Source organism: Bemisia tabaci, chromosome 6, assembly GCF_918797505.1.
Source record: "Bemisia tabaci chromosome 6, PGI_BMITA_v3".
Classification (NCBI taxonomy): domain Eukaryota; kingdom Metazoa; phylum Arthropoda; class Insecta; order Hemiptera; family Aleyrodidae; genus Bemisia; species Bemisia tabaci.
The window spans coordinates 4,099,243-4,118,657 of NC_092798.1; the positions used below are offsets into that span (position 1 = coordinate 4,099,243).

Sequence of the window (19,415 nt, forward strand, 5' to 3'; positions counted from 1 at the left end):
GAAAAGAAATTGCATGACTAATTTTACAAGTCATATTGAACCGATGAAAACATACGAAGAACCAAGCGACACTTCAGTTTTTTTTATTCCTGGTTATACCGCGCCGCCGCAGCTGGCAGGAAAATTTGAAAATGCTGGTGTTGAGGACGATTTTTGTCATCTTTTGGGGACCTGAACAAGAAAATTGGGGACTTTTGGGGATATCGGGGACATTGGGGACTTTTGGGGACCGATAGACACCCTGGCACTGTAAATTGAGTTAAGCTAGATTTTTAGCTGAAGAGCTCGAGCGTATACTCATCACTCATGAGGAGACTTATTTTTTCGGAACGGGTTTTGAGACTGCTGGATAGGAGCGCGACCGGACGTAATCTCGATAGAAATTAGTTGCAGAGCGAACGGCTTTCCTCAGCTGTGTTGCCGTTGCTAAACTGTGACGAGACATGAGGATGAGGAAATTCCCTCGTAAGAGCGAAAAATGAGGAGGCGCAGATCTAGACTGGACATTCCGGTCGGCCTGGGCAAATCGCTCATATTTAGGACTAGTTACCTCGGACTCGATACCAGGTAGCAGTTGCCACTTACGGCGACTCTTCAATTTTTTTGCCATCAAATGCGGTTGAACCGAGTTCTGTCATGTTCATCGAGTAGAAATCAAACAAATCCTAAATAATCGTTCATAAAATCAGGGTTGCCATAAAATTTAGAAAACAAAATTCTCTGATTTCCTTGACATATTTTGGCGAAATTCCCTGACAATTGAAGTTATACCAAATGGTAGAGAGACATAATTAGAAATAGTTTTCGAGCAAAATTTTTTGTTCTAAATGTCAAACTCATTCTAAAAAGCAAATAAGGTGACTTGATCATTTTTCCCTGACATTTTCGTCATTTTTCCTGACATTTCCCGGTTTTTCCGGTACTCCCTGACTGTGGCAGCCCCGTACAATACATGACGCTAACATCCCTTTCCCTTAAAAATACGTGATGCTCTTCCCTCTTCAACCCCTGCCTCAGACTTTATATCGTCCTTCCCCCGACGAAAAAACGTATCTATCTTCCCAGGTTGCGAAATCTCCTTGCAAAATCAATTTTTTCTCACAAAAATAACAACACAATTTCGGTCCAAAATTTTGTCAATTGTTCATAGTAATCTCTAGAACAAGATATCTAGAACTCTCGATCATAATCATTCCCTGATGTTTCCTTGAATCTCAGTTGCTCATTTCCTGATGAGGAATCAAAGTTTTCTCCCACTTTGCCGGAATTTTCTTGAGGAAAAACGATAGAACTCTCGTAAATTTCAGATATAGTCAAATCAGGCATTTGGTTAAATGCCTAGGCAAATAGTCAAATATTTTTACTTGGACTGAAATCCTGATTATTTTACTAACTGTAGACAAAATGATGCTCTGATCATGTGGGAAGGAAGTCTCTATAGAAATGTGCTTCATACAACGATAAATAAATTGTTCCTGGTCCTGGATTTCACATTTATCTCAAAATACACAGCATTTAATCAAATAAACATATTTCATAATTTGGACGGCTGAAGAAATGTGAGGAGCATTCTTGAACGAGAAATGCAATAACAGTCTATACTTTTATCGATTTTCACTCTTTAAATATTGGAAATTCGAGATTTCTCTGTGGAAACATAAGAGACCTCGTAACCTCTGAAAAGTTGACTATCTGCCTGGGCATTTGACAAAATGCCTGATTTGACTATTTCCCTTCGACAGATATATCGATGGTGTAAGTCGGCAATCACATAACTCTGTTTGCGACGTCGCAAACTTCCGGCATACCTTATTTTTGACGGAAAACTTCTCAATGGCAATTCTTTAACACTGCCGTGATTTTTCTTCTCTGTACGAAGAAAATTCTGCAAAAAATTCAAGGAATGATGTTAATTTGTTCTCCTTTAAAAAATAATTTAGAGGCGGAGATTTTCAGACACCGCAAACGAGATGTGTGACTGCGGACTTACGCCGTCGATATTTGATACTCACTTGTTACAAACAGAGTGGGTCTCATTTTTTTACTTTCTCGCTCCCCTAGGGTAGAGAGGAAGTGTTGTCATCCTCCAAGAAAAGAAAAAAAGAAAAAGAAAAAAAAAGTTGAAATTTCATCATTTCTAGACGTTTTAAGGTCCCAGGAGTCAAAATAACCATACTTGAAAAAATGTGTGTCCGTCCGTCCGACGTCCCCCAAATCTGTCTACAGCGATATCTCAGAATCTATCGGTTCGATTTCATTCAAAATTCTCACAGAACACCATATCTATGGTCTCCTTATTAGCTGAAAAAGTGAGGATTGATAGAGCCATTTGAGCCATTGCATTTTTCGAGGATGAGCCGATTCCAGAGCTGGAGGGCGCGCGGACGGCTCCCGTTTACGACCCGACCGGTCATCAGCTTGGCCGAAAGTAAGAGTTCCTCTTTCGAGCGGACTACCGCGTAAAACGGGCCCACGGCTCATTAGAAACGAGGCCGATTTTGAGCCGAACGCGACAACCCACCGGGAAGCTCCGTTTGGAAAGCACCGCTGCCACTCGCCGTTTCGTCCGCTTAACTGCCGCGCTAGAGGAGGAACGCCATATGAACCTTCAGCCGTAGCCAAATTTATTTTGATAAAATATGAATTTATTCGGAAAGTTGTGAGGATTTTTCATCAATTTTTCAGACTATTTTGTTCGCGCTTCAATCCGAAACATCTGAAAATTTCAAGGAAAAATGGACTGCGTTAAACAGAATGGAACCAATGGAACCAAGCCACACCATCTACACGGAGAAAAAAACCTCGTGCGTGGAACCCAAGGTTTAGGTCATATGGATCTCTGAAGTTTTCAGATTGAGCATCTGAACACTTTAGGTCCAGCTGCTGAGGTTTGGATCACACATCTGAAACTTCAGTTCTTACATCTGAAACTTCAGTTCTTACATCTGAAACTTCAGTTCTTACATCTGAAGTACTTCGGTTTTCACATCCGAAAAACTTCAGTTCTCACATCCAAAAAAACTTCGGTCCTCACATCTGAAGTACTTCAGATGTAAAAACTGAAGTTTCAGATGTGTGATCCGAACTTTGACAGCTAGATCTGAAGTGTTCAGATGCTCAATCCGAAAACTTCAGAGATCCATATGACCTAAACTTCGGGTCCCACGCACGAAGTTTTTTTTCTCCGTGTACCTACTGCCAAATTTAATTGAGCAATATAATTTTTTACATGAAAAAGGGTTTGCGGATTTTCGTGCGAATTTCGGTGAATTTTCTCCATAGTACAAAGCAAATTCCATAAAATTTTCCAAGGAATCCGCACTATCGTTCTCTCGTAAAAAATTAAATTGCACAGTTAAATTTGGCAATACCTGAAGTGGCTTGGTTCTTTTCTGTGAAACACGGTCCAAATATGCATGACTTTCTTCCAAAATAAGTGTTTTATCAGGAGAAATTTGGCAACATTTGAATGTTCATGCGGCGTTTTTTCTTAGGACGACAGTTAATTGGGCCACTTTCGACCACTTTCGGCCCTTGTCCTCATCCAACACGCGTCATCATTTTTCATGCTGCAATATCTCATGACCTCAGGCCTGACCCACTCGGAACGTCAGATTTAGAGCCAAACGAAAACAATCAACAACTACGACTTTAGACGGAGTTCTTTAGAGCCATGGTGTCTGGAATTCTGACTTTGCTCGTTCCCTGATTTTTACCGGATTTTCGCGGATTTTCAGGAGCTCATTCCCTGATGAGCAGAGCCGGATTTAGAGCAAGTCTACCTGCACTGAGCGACAAATTATCGATTCTTTTTTTTTACATCCATAATTCATTAGAATTACGGGCATGATATCTTATCTATAAACTATAAACTTGTTTTGTTACTGATATGTTCCATTTTGTCCGTCTTAAAGTAATTTGCACCAATTAAATTATCCGTAATTCCATTAAATATTCCGTCAAATGTCCTGATATTTTCCGGTTAATCCGATTTTTACTGACGGTACTCCGACACCCTAACCCAGGAAGCGACTCTAAAAGCCTACATACACACGGCGATTAATTGCCACGAGTGAAAGACGAAAGCCAATGGAGAGACTGGATTTCGATCCATTGACGTCGATACATCGAAATCAAGGCTCTCCGTTATATATCGACTTCAGTGGATCGAAATCCAGGCTCTCCATTAGTTTTCGTCTTTCAATCGCCGCGATTAATCGTCGTGTGTATCTAGGCCTTCAAAGGTTGCGAGACGTCCTCCGGAGGTAAGGCCGCGTAGCGGCCAACGGGCGAACCCTCCAGTTTTCCAAAGGGGAAATTTTCTACTTTGCTCTGGATGAGGTTTAAACCAGACACATGAGTATCAAGCCAAAAATAAACGGAGAAGGAAGCTTACCTGTCTTCGGACATTCTTTGACTATCGGAGAACCTAGGATCCGAGTACTGTCGGAGAAGAATCTCCTTCTCCTGGAGGCGCTGCCGGGTCCTCTGGAACTCCTTGAAGAGATCACCCTGGTCGTAGACGCCGCGGCTGGGGTCCAGGTTGGCGGCGGGGTTGGCGGCGGGGTTGGCGGAGGTAGGATCGGGGTGGGGTCGCTCGGAGAGGGAGAGGGAGTCGCGGCGGGAGGAGCGGGCCGTCGTGGAGGTGGACGTGGAGGTGGAGGGGGACTCCCGGCCGCGGCCGTGCTCCGGCGTGGAGGGCGTCGAGAGGAGGGCCTCCTTCCGGCTCGGGGACTTCCTCTCGGGGGACTTGCGCTTGGGCGTGGAGGTGTTCTCTGAGATGGAGGGGAGCTGGAACTCGCCGTAGGTGGAGGAGACGAAGACGTCGCCCTCGTTCTCGAAGAGCCGGTCCACGGAGGTGTTCATGAGCTTGTTCTTGGAGACGCCGGCGCCGGTGAGGTGGAAGGAGGCGAAGGAGGAACGGGACATGAGCGGGGAGCCGCGGAGGTCGCCGGTCGAGAGGGCCATCCCGCCGGGGGCGGTCCCCGCGGGGCCCTGGTCCAGGGCCGGCAGGAGGGAGCGGGACATCATGTCCGCCGCGGACTTGGGGCGCGTGAACGGCATCGCCGAGTGCGGGAACGTCTTCGGCTTGATCGGCGTCACCAGCATGTGCTCCGTCCAGGAGGTCTCCAGCGAGGGGCGCTCCAACCTGAAATTCACAATTGAGAGAGAGATTAGAATGCGAGGAACCAGGGTGGCAAAATTTCATGATAGATAAAATCATGATATATCACTGGAAAAAAAAACACGAAAAAAAATTGGCCTCCGGCCAATTTATGCGCGGCGCTTCGCGCCGCGTACCGGCGCTACGCGCCGGCATTTGGGGGGCTTCGCCCCCCCATCCGCTTAGCGGATTGGTGCGGGGACCGCACGGGACTTTCTCGCTCGAGCCGGCGCTTCGCGCCGGCATAGACACTTTTACTGGAATATTTAGAAAAATACTGCCAATTTTACAAAATCATAAAGTTTGATTGGAATTTTGATCACAGGATAATAGTTATGAAATTTTTATTCAAACCATTGAACTTCATTGTAAATGTCTTCGCGATATGTGGTGAATTCATATATTCGGACTCGACTTGTTGATTTTATGAGGCATCTTCAATTAAATATGTAATTGATTAACTAAGTCTCCTGTCAAAGATGGCGATCCGTAAAAATCTTAGCTTTTCTACGATTCATTAGGATCCATTAGATTCATTGACATCATACTTCAGATACGATTTTATATTATAATCTCTCCTTAAGCACGGTCAAAAGCCATCAAATATCTACTTGAATGGGTAGAATGACTATTCGATGTTCAAATAGTCTTAAAACTAAACGGTTTTCGCTTAGCATCTCCCAAATTTTAAATTTGGCGGGCGAATCTACCTGCTGGAAGGTTCACGACACGCCCGCCAGGAGCGCCATCTCCTTACCGCGTATCCCCGTAACTCAAAGCGAAAACAATAGAGAGCGCCATCGACAAACGTCAACGAGAGACAAGTCAACAAACGTCACGTTATAACAATTATAACCTCCTTCATTAACAAGCATTAAATCAGTCATATTTGTGCCGAATTATTACATTATATTTGTGCTTAGTACCTCGTAAAAAGGAACCGCAAAAGATGGAATCTGCCGGGATTCTAAATTCATTAACAACAAACATATTAGTTTTTAATAAAGATCTAAGTGTCAGTTCTTGGCGTTAGCTTGATGATTCATAGTACCTTTGTAATGTGAGTATGTATCTAATTAGTTGTCTAATTTTGCTTTGTGATTACCTACGGAGTAATTTTGGAAATAGTATATGATGCATTATATAATGCATTTGAATTCCTAGGTTTCACCTGACTCAAAGCGTTTGCTGCTATTATCTAGAAGCGCTCCGACTCATTTATCAGAGAATTGAGCGTTTCCTATCGGCCCCTCTGCAATTATGAGATTAGTCCATGAATCCTTTAGGAACTTAAATTAATGACTCAGATGGTGCTTTTGAGCCAACTTTCAAAGAATTAAAGGCATTTTTTCAAAATCTACAGTCCATGAGCTCTCCGTGTGACCGAAGTGCTCTCCTCGCTATATGACGCGTAACCCTTCAATTTTTAGTTTAGTCCAAAGACCTCGTAGGAACTTAAATTAATGAACCAGGTGGTGCTCTGATGCCAACTTTCGAAGAATTGAAGGCATTTTATTTTATTTTTTTTCAAATTTACAGTCCTTGAAAATGAGCTGTTTCGCGGAGCAAAGTGCCCTACTTTTGGGCCTCGTATCTCTTGAATTTTGAGTTTAGTCCAAAGATCTTTTTGGAACTTAAATTAATGACCCAGGTTATGTGCTTGATGCCCATTGTTAAAGAATTAAAGACATTTTTCAAAATTTACAGTCTTTCAAAATGAGCTTTCCGTGTGATTTTGCTAAAAATGGACAATTGAGCGTAGCCCCCCCAAATTTTAGCGTACCTCAAAATCGTTGAACGTGCATAAGGAGACCATAGATATGGTGTTCTGTGAGAATTTTGAATGAAATCGAACAGATAGATTCTGAGATATCGCTGTAGACAGATTTGGGGGACGTCAGACGGACGGACACACATTTTTTCAAGTATGGTTATTTTTACTCCTGGGACCTTAAAACGTCTAGAAATGATGAAATTTCAACTTTTTTTTTTTTTTTTTTTTGGAGGATGACAATACTTCCTCTCTACCCTATGGGAGCGAGAAAGTAAAAATCAAGTCGATTTTTCCAAGTGTAAAAGAATGACCATACAAACGGTCCGTACCTTGGGAGGTATGGCACATTTTATAATAATCTCGAGCGATATTTTCGAACTGAAAAAAAAAAACAAATTGGATCTAGAGTCCAGACTCTTGAAAAAATTGACAAGAAAAGATACTCTTGATTCAATCAGATTGTTGCTTAAATCAAAAGGAAATCCATTCAAATTAAGAGGCTTGGTTCTTGATTTAAGCAAAAATCCGATTGAATCAGGAGTATTTTTTCTTGTCGATGTTTTTAAGAGTCTAGACTCTAGATCCAATGGGTTTTTTTCCAGTAATTCTCTTGAAAATTTTATAAAATTTCAGAAATGTACGAAATATATAATTGAGAATTAGATGTTAAAAATTAAGGTTTCTTGCACCTAAGTGCAGGTTGCATACCTAGCCCCAGAAAAAAATGTTTCAAGAAATTCATAAATTTATTGAGTTTCACAGGCTCAAGAAATGTTGGGAAATACTTCACGAACATTTCCAATGTTTCATATCTTTTTTACCTTTCATGCCGCCTTGATTTTTCTCCCGGTTACCTACAAAAAAAAAGGAGAGTCGAAGTATGCGAACTAACCTCTCAACGTCGACGTTGAGCGATCGCTGCTCGAAGGGGATGGAGAAGGTCTCGGGGGGTATGCTCTGCAACCAAGACAAGAGCGACAGATCCGAATCGCTGAGCCCGGCGCATCCGTCCAGGAGCCGCGAGAAGGTCATCTCGTGGTCCTGCGTCGGGGTCTCCGGCTCGCCAGTGGCCTTCACCTGGCAGTACTTGACGCACGACTCGTAGAGGATCCCCTTGATGAGGAGCTGGATGAGCCGGTCGTTCTTGGCCGCCCCGGACAGGGCCTCCCGCTCGCCCGACTTCTTGTCCGAGGGTAGGAACTTCTCCACCAGGGGGTAGACTTGCCGGAAGCACTGCACCCGCGCGTTGCTCGGGTTCCAGTCCTTGTAGTTCAGGTGGTCCGAGAGCCGCGGCAGGGTCAGCAGCAGGCACAGGTTCGAATGTTCCTCCTTCGAGGCGCACACTTTTTCCAGCTCGTGCAGGACCTGCAACACGAGGACGTCAACACGTGAGGCACTGCAAAAAAAAGTAGCTTGGATCTAGATTCCAGACTCTTGAAAACAATGACAAGACAAAATACTCTTGGTTCAATCGGATTTTTGCTTGAATCCAAAGGAAATCCGCTTGAACTAAGAGACTTGGTTCTCTATTTAAGCAAAAATCCGATTGAATCAAGAGTATTTTTTCTTGTCGATGTTTTTAAGAGTCTGGACTCTAGATCCAAGCGACTTTTTTTTCCAGTGGGTTACTGGTTGAGTGGTTGAAGCTAAAAGTATTGAACTACGTATCGATACTGCTCTGATGTAAAGCGTATCTCTATTTTCACAGGAGCCTTGGTAAGCATAGAGTCATATGGAGATCAGGGCTCTCGTGAAAATTGGACTGCATTTTGCAATTTGGAACTATAAATTCTGGCTCTTCTGGAAAAAACTTATATGCATAGGGAAACTAATAGTACATACATTGTTTCGAAACCGGGCTAGAATTTATAGTTCCAAATTGCAAAATGTAGTCCAACTGAGGTATGCGCCCTTGGGTCAGAGGAGCGACGATATATGAGTTTGCGATGCTCGCTTCTGTGCTAAGGAAGAATGCCGCGTAAGACGAATTGAGAGTTGCCAAATTTTCTCGAATAAACAATGTATTTTTGAGGAAAGTCATGCATAATAGATCTTGATATTTTACTTTCTGGTTCTAATCAAGCGAGATCAGCTTGGCTTGATTCAAATCTCTTGATCTGCTCCATGAAAAAATTAGTAAATTATGTCAAACTGATTGCAGAAGAAGCACGAGTCTTTTGGACAGAAACTTGGTAATTTACCCAACGTGCGTTAAAAATCAGCATAAAGCTGAAAATCTCAATATAAAGGGCACAACAGCACATCTCTTCGGAGGAAAATTGTGCTCATGTAAGCTTCTTCCTTCTGTATTCAGATTTTCAGCTTCATGCTGATTTTTGACGCACGTTGGCTACGTTACCAACTTTTTGTGTGAATGATGTCTGTTTTGAAAAAAGGGGTTTTTGGGCGCTGTAGCAAAATCAGGGACCTAATGGAAATGTTGCATGTGTGAGGATTTTGCGATTTGACTTTAGATTCTTATGTAAAAGTTCGCGAGAAACACGATGGTGCCACTAGTTTTCTCTAAAATCAACTCCCAAGCTCAGAAAAAGCTCTCAAGTTGAGGCCAAAATGGAGGGGATATCCCACGCTATCCCGAGAGTCCACGTCTACATCAAGACAAACTCTCCATGCAAAGATGGGGAGCAAATACATTGACAGGGCTGCCACTTTATTTGGGAACTCCAAAACTGAAAACACGGCAACCCTGCTAATGTATTTGCTTCCTATCTTTGCATGGAGAGTTTGTCTTGATGTAGACGTGGACTCTCAGGATAGCATGGGATATCCCCTCCATTTTGGCCTCAACTTGAGAGCCTTTTTTGAGCTTGGAAGTTGACTTCAGAGAAAACCAGTGGCACCATCGTGTTTCTCGCGAAGTTTTACATGAGAACCAATTGTCAAATCGCAATTCCCTCGCACATGCAACATCTCAATTCTTCCCTAATTTTCCATATAATGTTTTATGCATCGATGAATCTCGATTGTTCCCAGTTTTTTCGCCGGTCCTAGCTAAGATCAAATAAAGAGCAATAGGCGATCGACGAACCTGGACGACTTCGGAGACGGCGCTGTCGACGTTCTCGGTGAGGCCGCTGGCCTCTGACTTGATGCAGAGGAGCTCGACGTACTTGTGGCGGAGGATGAGGTAGGTGAACTGTCGGAGGTCGAAGGCGGGGAGGGCCTCGAGGGGCTGGATGAACTCGAGGACGTCGTCCCACTGTCCGTCGAGGATGAGCTGCCGGAGGAAGAGGACGTCGTCGGAGAAGAGGCCGTTGATGATGCCCGTCTCCCGCTCGAGGGAGAGCTGCGAGATGTGGAGCTCCCGGTTGTGCAGGAACTCCAGGCTCAGCCGCACCACGTCCGCCTCGCGCAGCCGCAGCCGCGCCGACGGCATCACGTACCGCACGCGCAGCCTGAAACACACACACCCACAACCGTCAAACGAATCTCAAAAAACTTGTTCCAGGCTTACAAGCAAAAACAGAGACAACTGGAGTCCGTTTATACTGAGAGTCAAGACAACCCCCGTCATAAAGTCACAAACGGGAATAAAGATTACACAAATTGGCAGTTTTTCGTAATCTTTCATCGGCTCATTCTTCACATCACATAATGCTGAATTCACGCTACTTGATGGAGCTCCACTAATTTGTCCGTCGTTGGTGATATTCACGCTATGATCTATTCACTCAGAGTGCGGCGCAAATTTTTTTTTTCACGCCGGCTATTCACTGAAAGTAAATCATTGATTTTTAACAGTGAAGGTAAAAGAAACGTACACTGGAAACGTACACACCCAGCGCGAAACGCGCACTGGCGCCTACAAACCTAACAGGGATACTTCACGCATTGCGCAATGCGTGAAGTATCCATGTTAGGTTTGTAGGCGCCAGTGCGCCGCCGCGCCGCACTATGGTCCGAATAGCCGGTTTAAGCGGCAATAAATTGAAAACGTGAAGTTTGGAAAAAGTTAGATTTTAAGAGGTAGATCGATAGTACACACTGTAGAGAAGACTCCTGTAAAATTTCACTTCGATTAAAGCACTAATAAAGATGTGACAAGCCTGGGAAGTGCGGCGCGCGGAGCACTTTATGAGTGCGATTCCAGTTACCGAGCGGCAGTGCTGTGTTTTAAGGGCTTGTTTTCGTCGTTTCACCGTACCTGAAAGTGTTTGGGCACTTGATTCACAAAATATAAGATAAGTTTAAGATGTTTCATGCTGAAACTGTTCTTTTTCATCATATCTAATGTTCTAGATTAACCCTTAGACATAGTCACTTTTTTCAATAAAATCGCAAAAGTAGGACCCAAAAAATATCCTTTGCACCTCTGAGCACCTCGTAATTTTACCCGGAAGTTATTGTCATGACTCTAGACTACCTTTTAGTTTGAGTGGCAGATCAATCACACACAATCGCCTAAGTTATTTCTCATGAAAAATGACGTTTTCGCGTTTCTTATCACTTACTACAATTAGCTATCATATGCCATTGACAATGACTTTCATCATGTTCCATTGTCATATTCTAGCAAATCGAATGCATTAGAGCCTAAATCTGCCCAGGCAGAATAATACGAGTTGATGGGGTTGATCGGGACCAATTGAAACTTGTGCTCAAGAACAGCAAAGAATCGCCTCGGGAGGCTACTTTGAGGCCCCGTAAAAGTTTTTTTTTTTTGACGTTTTAAGTGTTTCAAACATATAATCTATCAGTGTAGATATATGTTAGCATAAGTTTAGCTTGGCAGACGAAAACAAGTCTAAACGGTTGATCGGTGGGACTTGAAAGTAAGGCTCCCGAGCAATGAAATTGTCTTAGGAAGCCACTTTGAGGTCCCGTAAACGTTTTTTTTTTACGTTTACCCATGTTTCAAACAAATAATCTATCAAAATGGATATATTTAAGCTTAAGTTTAGCTTGGCAGACGAAAACAAGTTCAAACGGCTGATCGGTGGGACTTGAAAGTAGGTCTCTGGAGCCATGAAACGTAGAAGTATTATCCTGAGCTGTCTTTTTCAAGTTCCCTTGATAGTATTGTTTGACGAGGCTCTACTTTTAGCTTCTTATAGTCTATCCAATGTAAAATTAATTTTTAAACTTATAAAAAAAAAAAAAAAAATTCTACCGAGAATCGAACCCGGGTCATCAAGAAGATAAGTGAGACGCGATGTCAACTGCTCCACCGCGTCAACTTGGCCTGTATTCCTCAATTTAAGGTTTCTGAACAAAATATTACCACAGTTATATAAAGTATAAAAATGTTAAAAATGGATTTTTCCTGAAGAATATTAGCATTTTTGAACTCAGCGACCCTAAAAACCGCTGAAAACACATGTTGCGAGGTTTAAACATACATATCTGATTTAATGCCGCTTAAATCGGGCTATTGGACCATAGTGCGCCGCTCCGCTTTGAGGTAGGCTCTAATATTTAATCTCGTGGAGTCAGCGTTTTTCAACTCATGACTTTGAAATGTTTGCACACTCTGTATATGTATGGATTATTCTCGTTTTAATTGATGAAAAAAAATATGTAGGTAGTAAAGAAAAATATAATATGCGTTTTGTAAATATTAAAATGATTCCGTACAAACTTGAGGATTTACAAAGCACATGAATTTCTAAAAAATTTCTTATAGCCTTTTTTAGCCGATGGCAAAAAAGCAACAGTCAGGCGATAAGGTGTAAAGCCCGGCGACAGGAACTATAGCCCGGCTGTATGATTTTTTATCGCTTCGTGTAGCCCGGCCGTATGATTTTTTCCACTTTCCACAGTCAGCTATATAATTTTCTATCGCCATCTTCAGTCAACTATAAGAACTCCTATGGTATTTTGAAACGCAGCTCCTACCGCCAATTTTTACCAGGGGTTTGCAGTTGATAAAAATAAACAAATTCAGTTCAAGAAAATTCGACGAGATAAAAATCGACGGTGAAACTACCGGAACCACGTTTTTCGATTGCGCGTTTAAAAATATCAGCTCTCATTTTATTTTTCGAAGAACAACAAATCACTAATATTGCTTGAAATATTTACAGGGGTTTCTTCGCACAATGGAGAAAAACACGTAAGTTCTCAAGAATTGACGTTGGGTGGTTTTCCATTTAAAAAATAAAGTATAACAGGAAGTTTGCAACTTGCAAACCGAGATACGTGGTCCGGTGGTTTCACCGTCGAAATACGTGAAATTTTAGTAAAGTGGTTCTTGGATCATTTTTAGCGGCTCTGGTGCTTGCACTAGAGCTGCTATTCCGGACGGTCCCAGCTGGGGAGTATCAATGCAGCATGTTACATTGTAGAGACCGCGCGTTGGTTGATGGGAATCGGCGCCATTTTCGGCTATGTTCCTTGTCATGACTTTATTTTATTGCATACTGTTTTATTGTTAGTCAATGCTATGTTGTGTATTGTATTTTTGGAATCATGGTGATACAGTCAACAATTCAAAACTTGTTTGTGCTTTTATCTCGTGATGGAAAAAATTTACTTTACGTTCAAAATTTGAAAATTTGAATTTTAAAGTTTTCGCGGTTAAGGAAGCTTTAACCACTGGGTTGGAGCTTCCTAGTCATTTACTCGATATCAGCTGATAGCAAACAAAGGTTACCAGGGAAACCGTCTAAGTTACAAAACATGAATCGACAGTTGTCGGATTGTACATCAATGACAAAATGTGTCTAGGCCCTCATTCTTGACTACAACTACTACCCCCAGAGCCGCTCTCCGACGCCAATGCGTTGGAGCTTCCTGCTTGTTATCAATAGCAGACGGTTATATTCGTTTTCGGCCAAGACTGCAAAGTTTCTGAAATTAAAATCTCGCGACACGGCTCTGGCGTTGGAAACAAAAATATGCGTTCTGGCCGAAGGGGTCGTGATGAGCACACCTAGAATTCACGTCCTTGCCCGAAAACATATTTTGAAAATGGGAAAGCCCGCAAAACTGCGTTTTTTTGTTTCTTTTTGTAAAACCGAGGTAAAATCAAGTATTTTTTTTTCCAAAATCGAGTTTCCTTCAAAATTCAACTAAAAATTCAAGATACAAAACTAAATCTAGAGAGAGAAAGAATATTTCTGCTTTTTCTTTTATCTACTTCTTTTCTGCCTACATAAAATTTCCATGTTTTCTCGAGCATTCTTGAAAGTGTTTACGTCCCTAACTATCCTTGGCTTTCTGGTCCTGGAGACGTCGCTTTAACTCATCACCCTAAGGTTCCATTGAAAATAAGACGATTTGGGTGCTGCATTAAAAATTTTGAAGCAAGGCGCCCAGGGGAGCGAAAAATTACCCAAATTCGTCGTCCTCCTGACACAAGGACGGACCATTTCGCGATGAACCCTGTCGTCCATAAAACTCAATGTTTTCCTGGGCTCATCTCTAGGTGCACTGAAAAAAAAATCTCAGTGTATTTACTGAGGAAAGGGTAAAATTATCAAGAATTCAGGGTTCTATTTGATCCCAGTTTTTTTTGGTAAAATTACCATTTATGAAATTGGTAATTTTACCGAGAAATCTCGGTAAAATTATTGAACTTTCTCGGTAACTTTACTGGACCTTGGTAAAAACGCCAATATTTTTTTTCGACTATGGTAGAATTACCGAGATAAAATGGCAAAGTTACCGGGAATTGATTACCAATAAAAGTGGTATTCTTACCTGGAAAAAACAGTAAAAATACCGGTTTGCAAGTAAGCTTACCAGTCTGTCTTGGTAAAATTACCAATAATTGGTAAAAAAGTGAGATGATAAAGGTACCAACGGACCTTGGTAAAAACGCCGAGAATTGTTTTTCAGTGTGTAGTTTTGCCCTTTTGTCAGCCAAGCGACAGCCAGCGTGTCATTACCTATAGGAAAGCAGCTCACACAGGATCGAGGCTCACCAAAACCGCCTAGTTTGAGCAGTGAATGAACAGCCTTGCGCGAAGCAACTATTCGAACTTCGTTGTAAGGCTCGGTTGCATATACGCGTAGTTGAAGGAAAACTGAGAATCTTCTCGCATGCTCATTGGCATCGTGATGCACCCGGCTTCCGAAGGGACAAGGACGGCGCGGGACGGTGGACAGGAGATTTTTAACGGCGGTGCCGTATTGTTCTTCCCCATTACATTGTTCGAAATTTTAGTGAAAATATTGCAGCTTTGTTGAATGGAAGTTCAGACGATTTTCGGGGAAATTTATCGAAGATTTTGCAAAAATTCCTTGCCACTACCTAATAGAAAATTTGCAGGTGTCTGAGTTTTGATGCATTGCATGTCTAAGTTAAAACTACTGAGTGAATTGGTAACAGGGATATCCTTGGTCTCTGAGTTGAAAAATTATTCGACGAGATGTGTAAAAATTATTTAATTTTTCAGAACAAATATGTTTGAATGGAAAATGCCTAATGAATTATGACGTCACAAGAAGGTGCAATTTCTCACTTTAACGTCTATTTTGTTGCTATTTGCCATACATATCAAAAATTCATTTAAAAAAAAAATACTGCGAAATCAGCTCAATCAACACTCTCAGATGAGGCAATAAAAAATGTTCATGCAAATTCTCCGATGTGAAGAAATTTCCTAAAATCCAGGAATTATCGCCTGATCGATGGACAATCGGATCTCACCATAAAATGGACGTATTCCTACCAAACAGAATTATGTGCGGGTGGGGAACATGCGGTATGCTCGTTAGTTCTCGGGCGGTAAGAATGAACGGGAATCATAAAGCGCCAGTGACGTCAGCGGCGACGACAGAAGCGACGATAGTAGAGGGGAAATGCCGACTTGCGCACACCTGAGATATCGAAGTGTAACCTAAGTTCAGTGTTGCCGTGTGACCTAACCCAAGTACAGCGTTGCCGTGTGACCTAACCTAACCTAACCTAACCTAACCTAACCTAACCTAACCTAACCTAACCTAACCTAACCTAACCTAACCTAAGTCCATTTTAGTCGCGGGTTGCGTGCCTCGCCGACCTAAGGTGCAGATATGCGGGTTGCATACCTTACGGACGGGAGGCGTCCTATGTTGGTCGCGCACCTCGCCGACGATCAGCGATAATTTGTGATGTGCATTCCTCACGAACCCATGAAATGCGGGTTGCATACCTTACGGACTGGAGGCGTTCTCATGTTGGTCGCGCACCTCGCCGGTGGTCAGGGATAATTTGTGAATCGCATTCCTTACGATCCTCCTGAAATGCGGGTTGCATACCTTACGGGAGTAAGGCGTTAACATGCGGGTTGCATACCTTACGGAAGTAAGGCGCTAATACGCGGGTTGCATACCTTACGAGAGTACGGCGTTTACCTAGCCTAACCTCTACACCCCCTCAAATGGATGACGTCATCCCACCCGCACTTTGACGTTCCCGCGCCGATTCAGGTGATCCTCTGTCAACTCCTCCTCCGGCCGCCGTTCAGGGTGCGACCAAGTTTAAACCGGCGTGCCCCGCTTCGCGATTTATCGATTGATCTGTCATTTAAACCTATGAAAAAAGATCGATTATCAGGGTGCTCGCAGCGAACACCTTAATAATCGATTCTTTACCATAGCTTCAAATGGCGAGATATCGACAATCGATCATTCACGCCACGCCACCGGTTTAAACCTGCATCAAAGGCGCAGAGCCGCGCTCGGATCGAACGCTGTCCGAACGAGTCTGAGCCTGCCGGGACAAGTCTGAACCGGTTCGGGTCTCTTTTCCTTCGAGCGACCGGGAACAAGTTCCGAACCTGCCCGACGTTGCCACCTCGTGACTACTTCATCTCTGCGACGTTGCCGCTCCGTTCAGCCCCCGGGTGTAATTTCACGGTTTTCCTAAATAAATAAAAATGAAGAAAATAAGAAATGAATAAAAAATAAATACAAATAATAAACAAGCAGAAAAATCCAACATGAATATGTTGGAAAAGCGTGCCGAATATAAATGTTGGACACAAACCTACTATTTTCACGTTTTGTCATTTGCATCAATTGGTACTTTTTGCTAAATTTGGGAGAAAATATTGATTCATGAACGTTGAATGTAAATTGATTTTAAAGATTCCGTCCAATTATCTTGATTTTAAGCTGATATGCGGCATTTCGCACGACCGTGATTTGGGCGAACTGCCGTGCATCGAAATCGCGTTGAGTTAATCTCTTTGGATTTCGAACTGTAACTTCTCTCCTATTCGGCCGATTTTTACAAATGAGGTCTCTTTTTATTTGTACTTTAACGGAAAGTAAGGAAAAACTCGCTAAATAGACGGAAAACAATTTTTGTGAAAATTTGGTGGATCCTGGCGTCACGGTGAATGGTTAATCGGGCGTGGAAGATAATAGGTTCGACGAGGCGACCCTCTCCTCGCCGTCTTTTATTGCCTTGCTCGAAACCTGACACCCAAAGCTATATCGGGAGATAACTGCAGTGGTTTGAGTGGATTTCTGCAGGGGCCACGGTTAGTACATGGTATAAAGAGTCACGAGGCTCATCACAGATTGCACTTGCAGTGCAAGACGCTCATTGGCTAAACAGTTTTGGCGGGAAAGAAGGTTCTAGAGTTGAGTCCTCCGAGCGTAAGAAAGCTTCTATGAGGTTTTTGTCAAATGAAATAATACGGTTTTGACAGGAAAATGTTCTCAAGGGTTCCCAATTAGCAGTTCATTCGGTTTTTTGGTAAGAGACCATCAGGGCTTGACAGTATAATGGTTCGAAGACAAGAAAACGGGTCCGAGGAAAAAAATATTTGGACGGCCCGTTGAATAGCATTGGTTGATCGGTGTGCTGTACCATGGTACATCCGAGTGATTTCAAAAAGCGAGCCCTACTGGCACGCTTGATAGATAAAATGAAAAAAAAGAGAAAATATACTTTTGTGTCTTAATGGACGAGACGCCGTTAAAATTCATGAATAAAATTTCAAAAACTTAAAGATAGACTCGCCCGTCTTAAGAATCGAACCCGGACCGTTCTGATAAGAACTCGATTAGAAATCCGGGCTTCTACCGACCGAGCAAGTCTATCTTCGGAAACGTAACGGTGAAAATACTCCTACAAATAATTTCCTACCCACCGGTGTTGGAGCTTTAGACACCACCCCTAACCTTATATCGACCCAGTTGAACAGATAAATAAACGTAAAAACAAAGTGTTCCGTTTGCAATTTTTATTTCTAAAACAAAAAAGATTACATGGATTTAGCTAAAAGTAAATAATAAACATTTTAAATTCTTGAAAATTATAAACTTACATTCGTTAACGTATTAAAGTCGTGAAATTATAAACTTACATTCATTAACTTATTAAAGTCTCGAAAATTATAAATTTACATTCATTAACGTATTAAAATGATAGGTACAATTGAAGATGTTATAGGTTACACGAATCCAAATAATAGTCTTTACATCAGATCTGGGAGGGATGAGAGTGACAGAGAGAGCGGTGGAGTGGAACAGCATCGTCCTACAGGAGGCTCGCGGTATAATTGTTCAGCAGCCGGTCAAATTTTACATGAATCGGGAAACCCAAGTTTAAAACCACTGAAACCAGGTTTAAAACCAATGAAACCAGGTTTTAAACCACAAAACACATTTAGGAACCACCATATTTCAGTTTAAAACCCCAAAAACTGAGTCTAAAACCGATATAACCACATTCCAAACCGGAGAATCTCTGTTCAGAACCAGGAAACTCGAGGTTAAAACCATTAAACACAATTGTCATCTCCGGAACCTTGTTAAAAACCAAACCGGGAAACCCAAGTTTAAAACCACTGAAACCAAGTTTAAAACCACTGAAACCAGGTTTAAAACCAATGAAACCAGGTTTTAAACCACAAAACACATTTAGGAACCACCATATTTCAGTTTAAAACCCCAAAACTGAGTTCGTTTTGAACAAAGTTCTACCGGTTATAATTGTGGTTTTTCTGGTTTGAATCAGGGTTCCTTCGGTTTCAAATGTGGTTATTTTGCCTCCTTGACCCGGTTTTTGGAGATTAAACTGGATTAAAGTGGTTCCAAAGGGGGTATTCTCGGTTCTGAACTGGAGTTTGTCGGTTTTCCATGTGGTTATTCTGGTTTTTAACAAGGTTCCGGAGATGACAATTGTGTTTAAGGGTTTTACCCTCGAGTTTCCTGGTTCTGAACAGAGATTCTCCGGTTTGGAATGTGGTTATATCGGTTTTAGACTCAGTTTTTGGGGTTTTAAACTGAAATATGGTGGTTCCTAAATGTGTTTTGTGGTTTAAAACCTGGTTTCATTGGTTTTAAACCTGGTTTCAGTGGTTTTAAACTTGGTTTCAGTGGTTTTAAACTTGGGTTTCCCGGTTTGGTTTTTAACAAGGTTCCGGAGATGACAATTGTGTTTAATGGTTTTAACCTCGAGTTTCCTGGTTCTGAACAGAGATTCTCCGGTTTGGAATGTGGTTATATCGGTTTTAGACTCAGTTTTTGGGGTTTTAAACTGAAATATGGTGGTTCCTAAATGTGTTTTGTGGTTTA

The 19,415-nt window shown here is 42.2% G+C and overlaps 1 protein-coding gene across 2 annotated transcripts in view; it reads right to left on the bottom strand.

Moving 5' to 3' along the window:
- LOC109040476 (WD repeat-containing protein 47) overlaps window positions 1-19,415 on the bottom strand; it is a 287,658-nt gene that overhangs the window by 213,728 nt on the left and 54,515 nt on the right. For both annotated transcript variants that reach the window (XM_072301256.1, XM_072301257.1), the window contains exons 2-4: window positions 9,988-10,354; window positions 7,831-8,303; window positions 4,397-5,149 (exon numbers count right to left, since the gene is read on the bottom strand). In XM_072301256.1, the coding sequence (XP_072157357.1) occupies window positions 4,397-5,149; window positions 7,831-8,303; window positions 9,988-10,335 (1,574 nt within the window). In that variant the 5' untranslated portion in view covers window positions 10,336-10,354. The remainder of the gene's footprint in view (window positions 1-4,396; window positions 5,150-7,830; window positions 8,304-9,987; window positions 10,355-19,415) is intronic.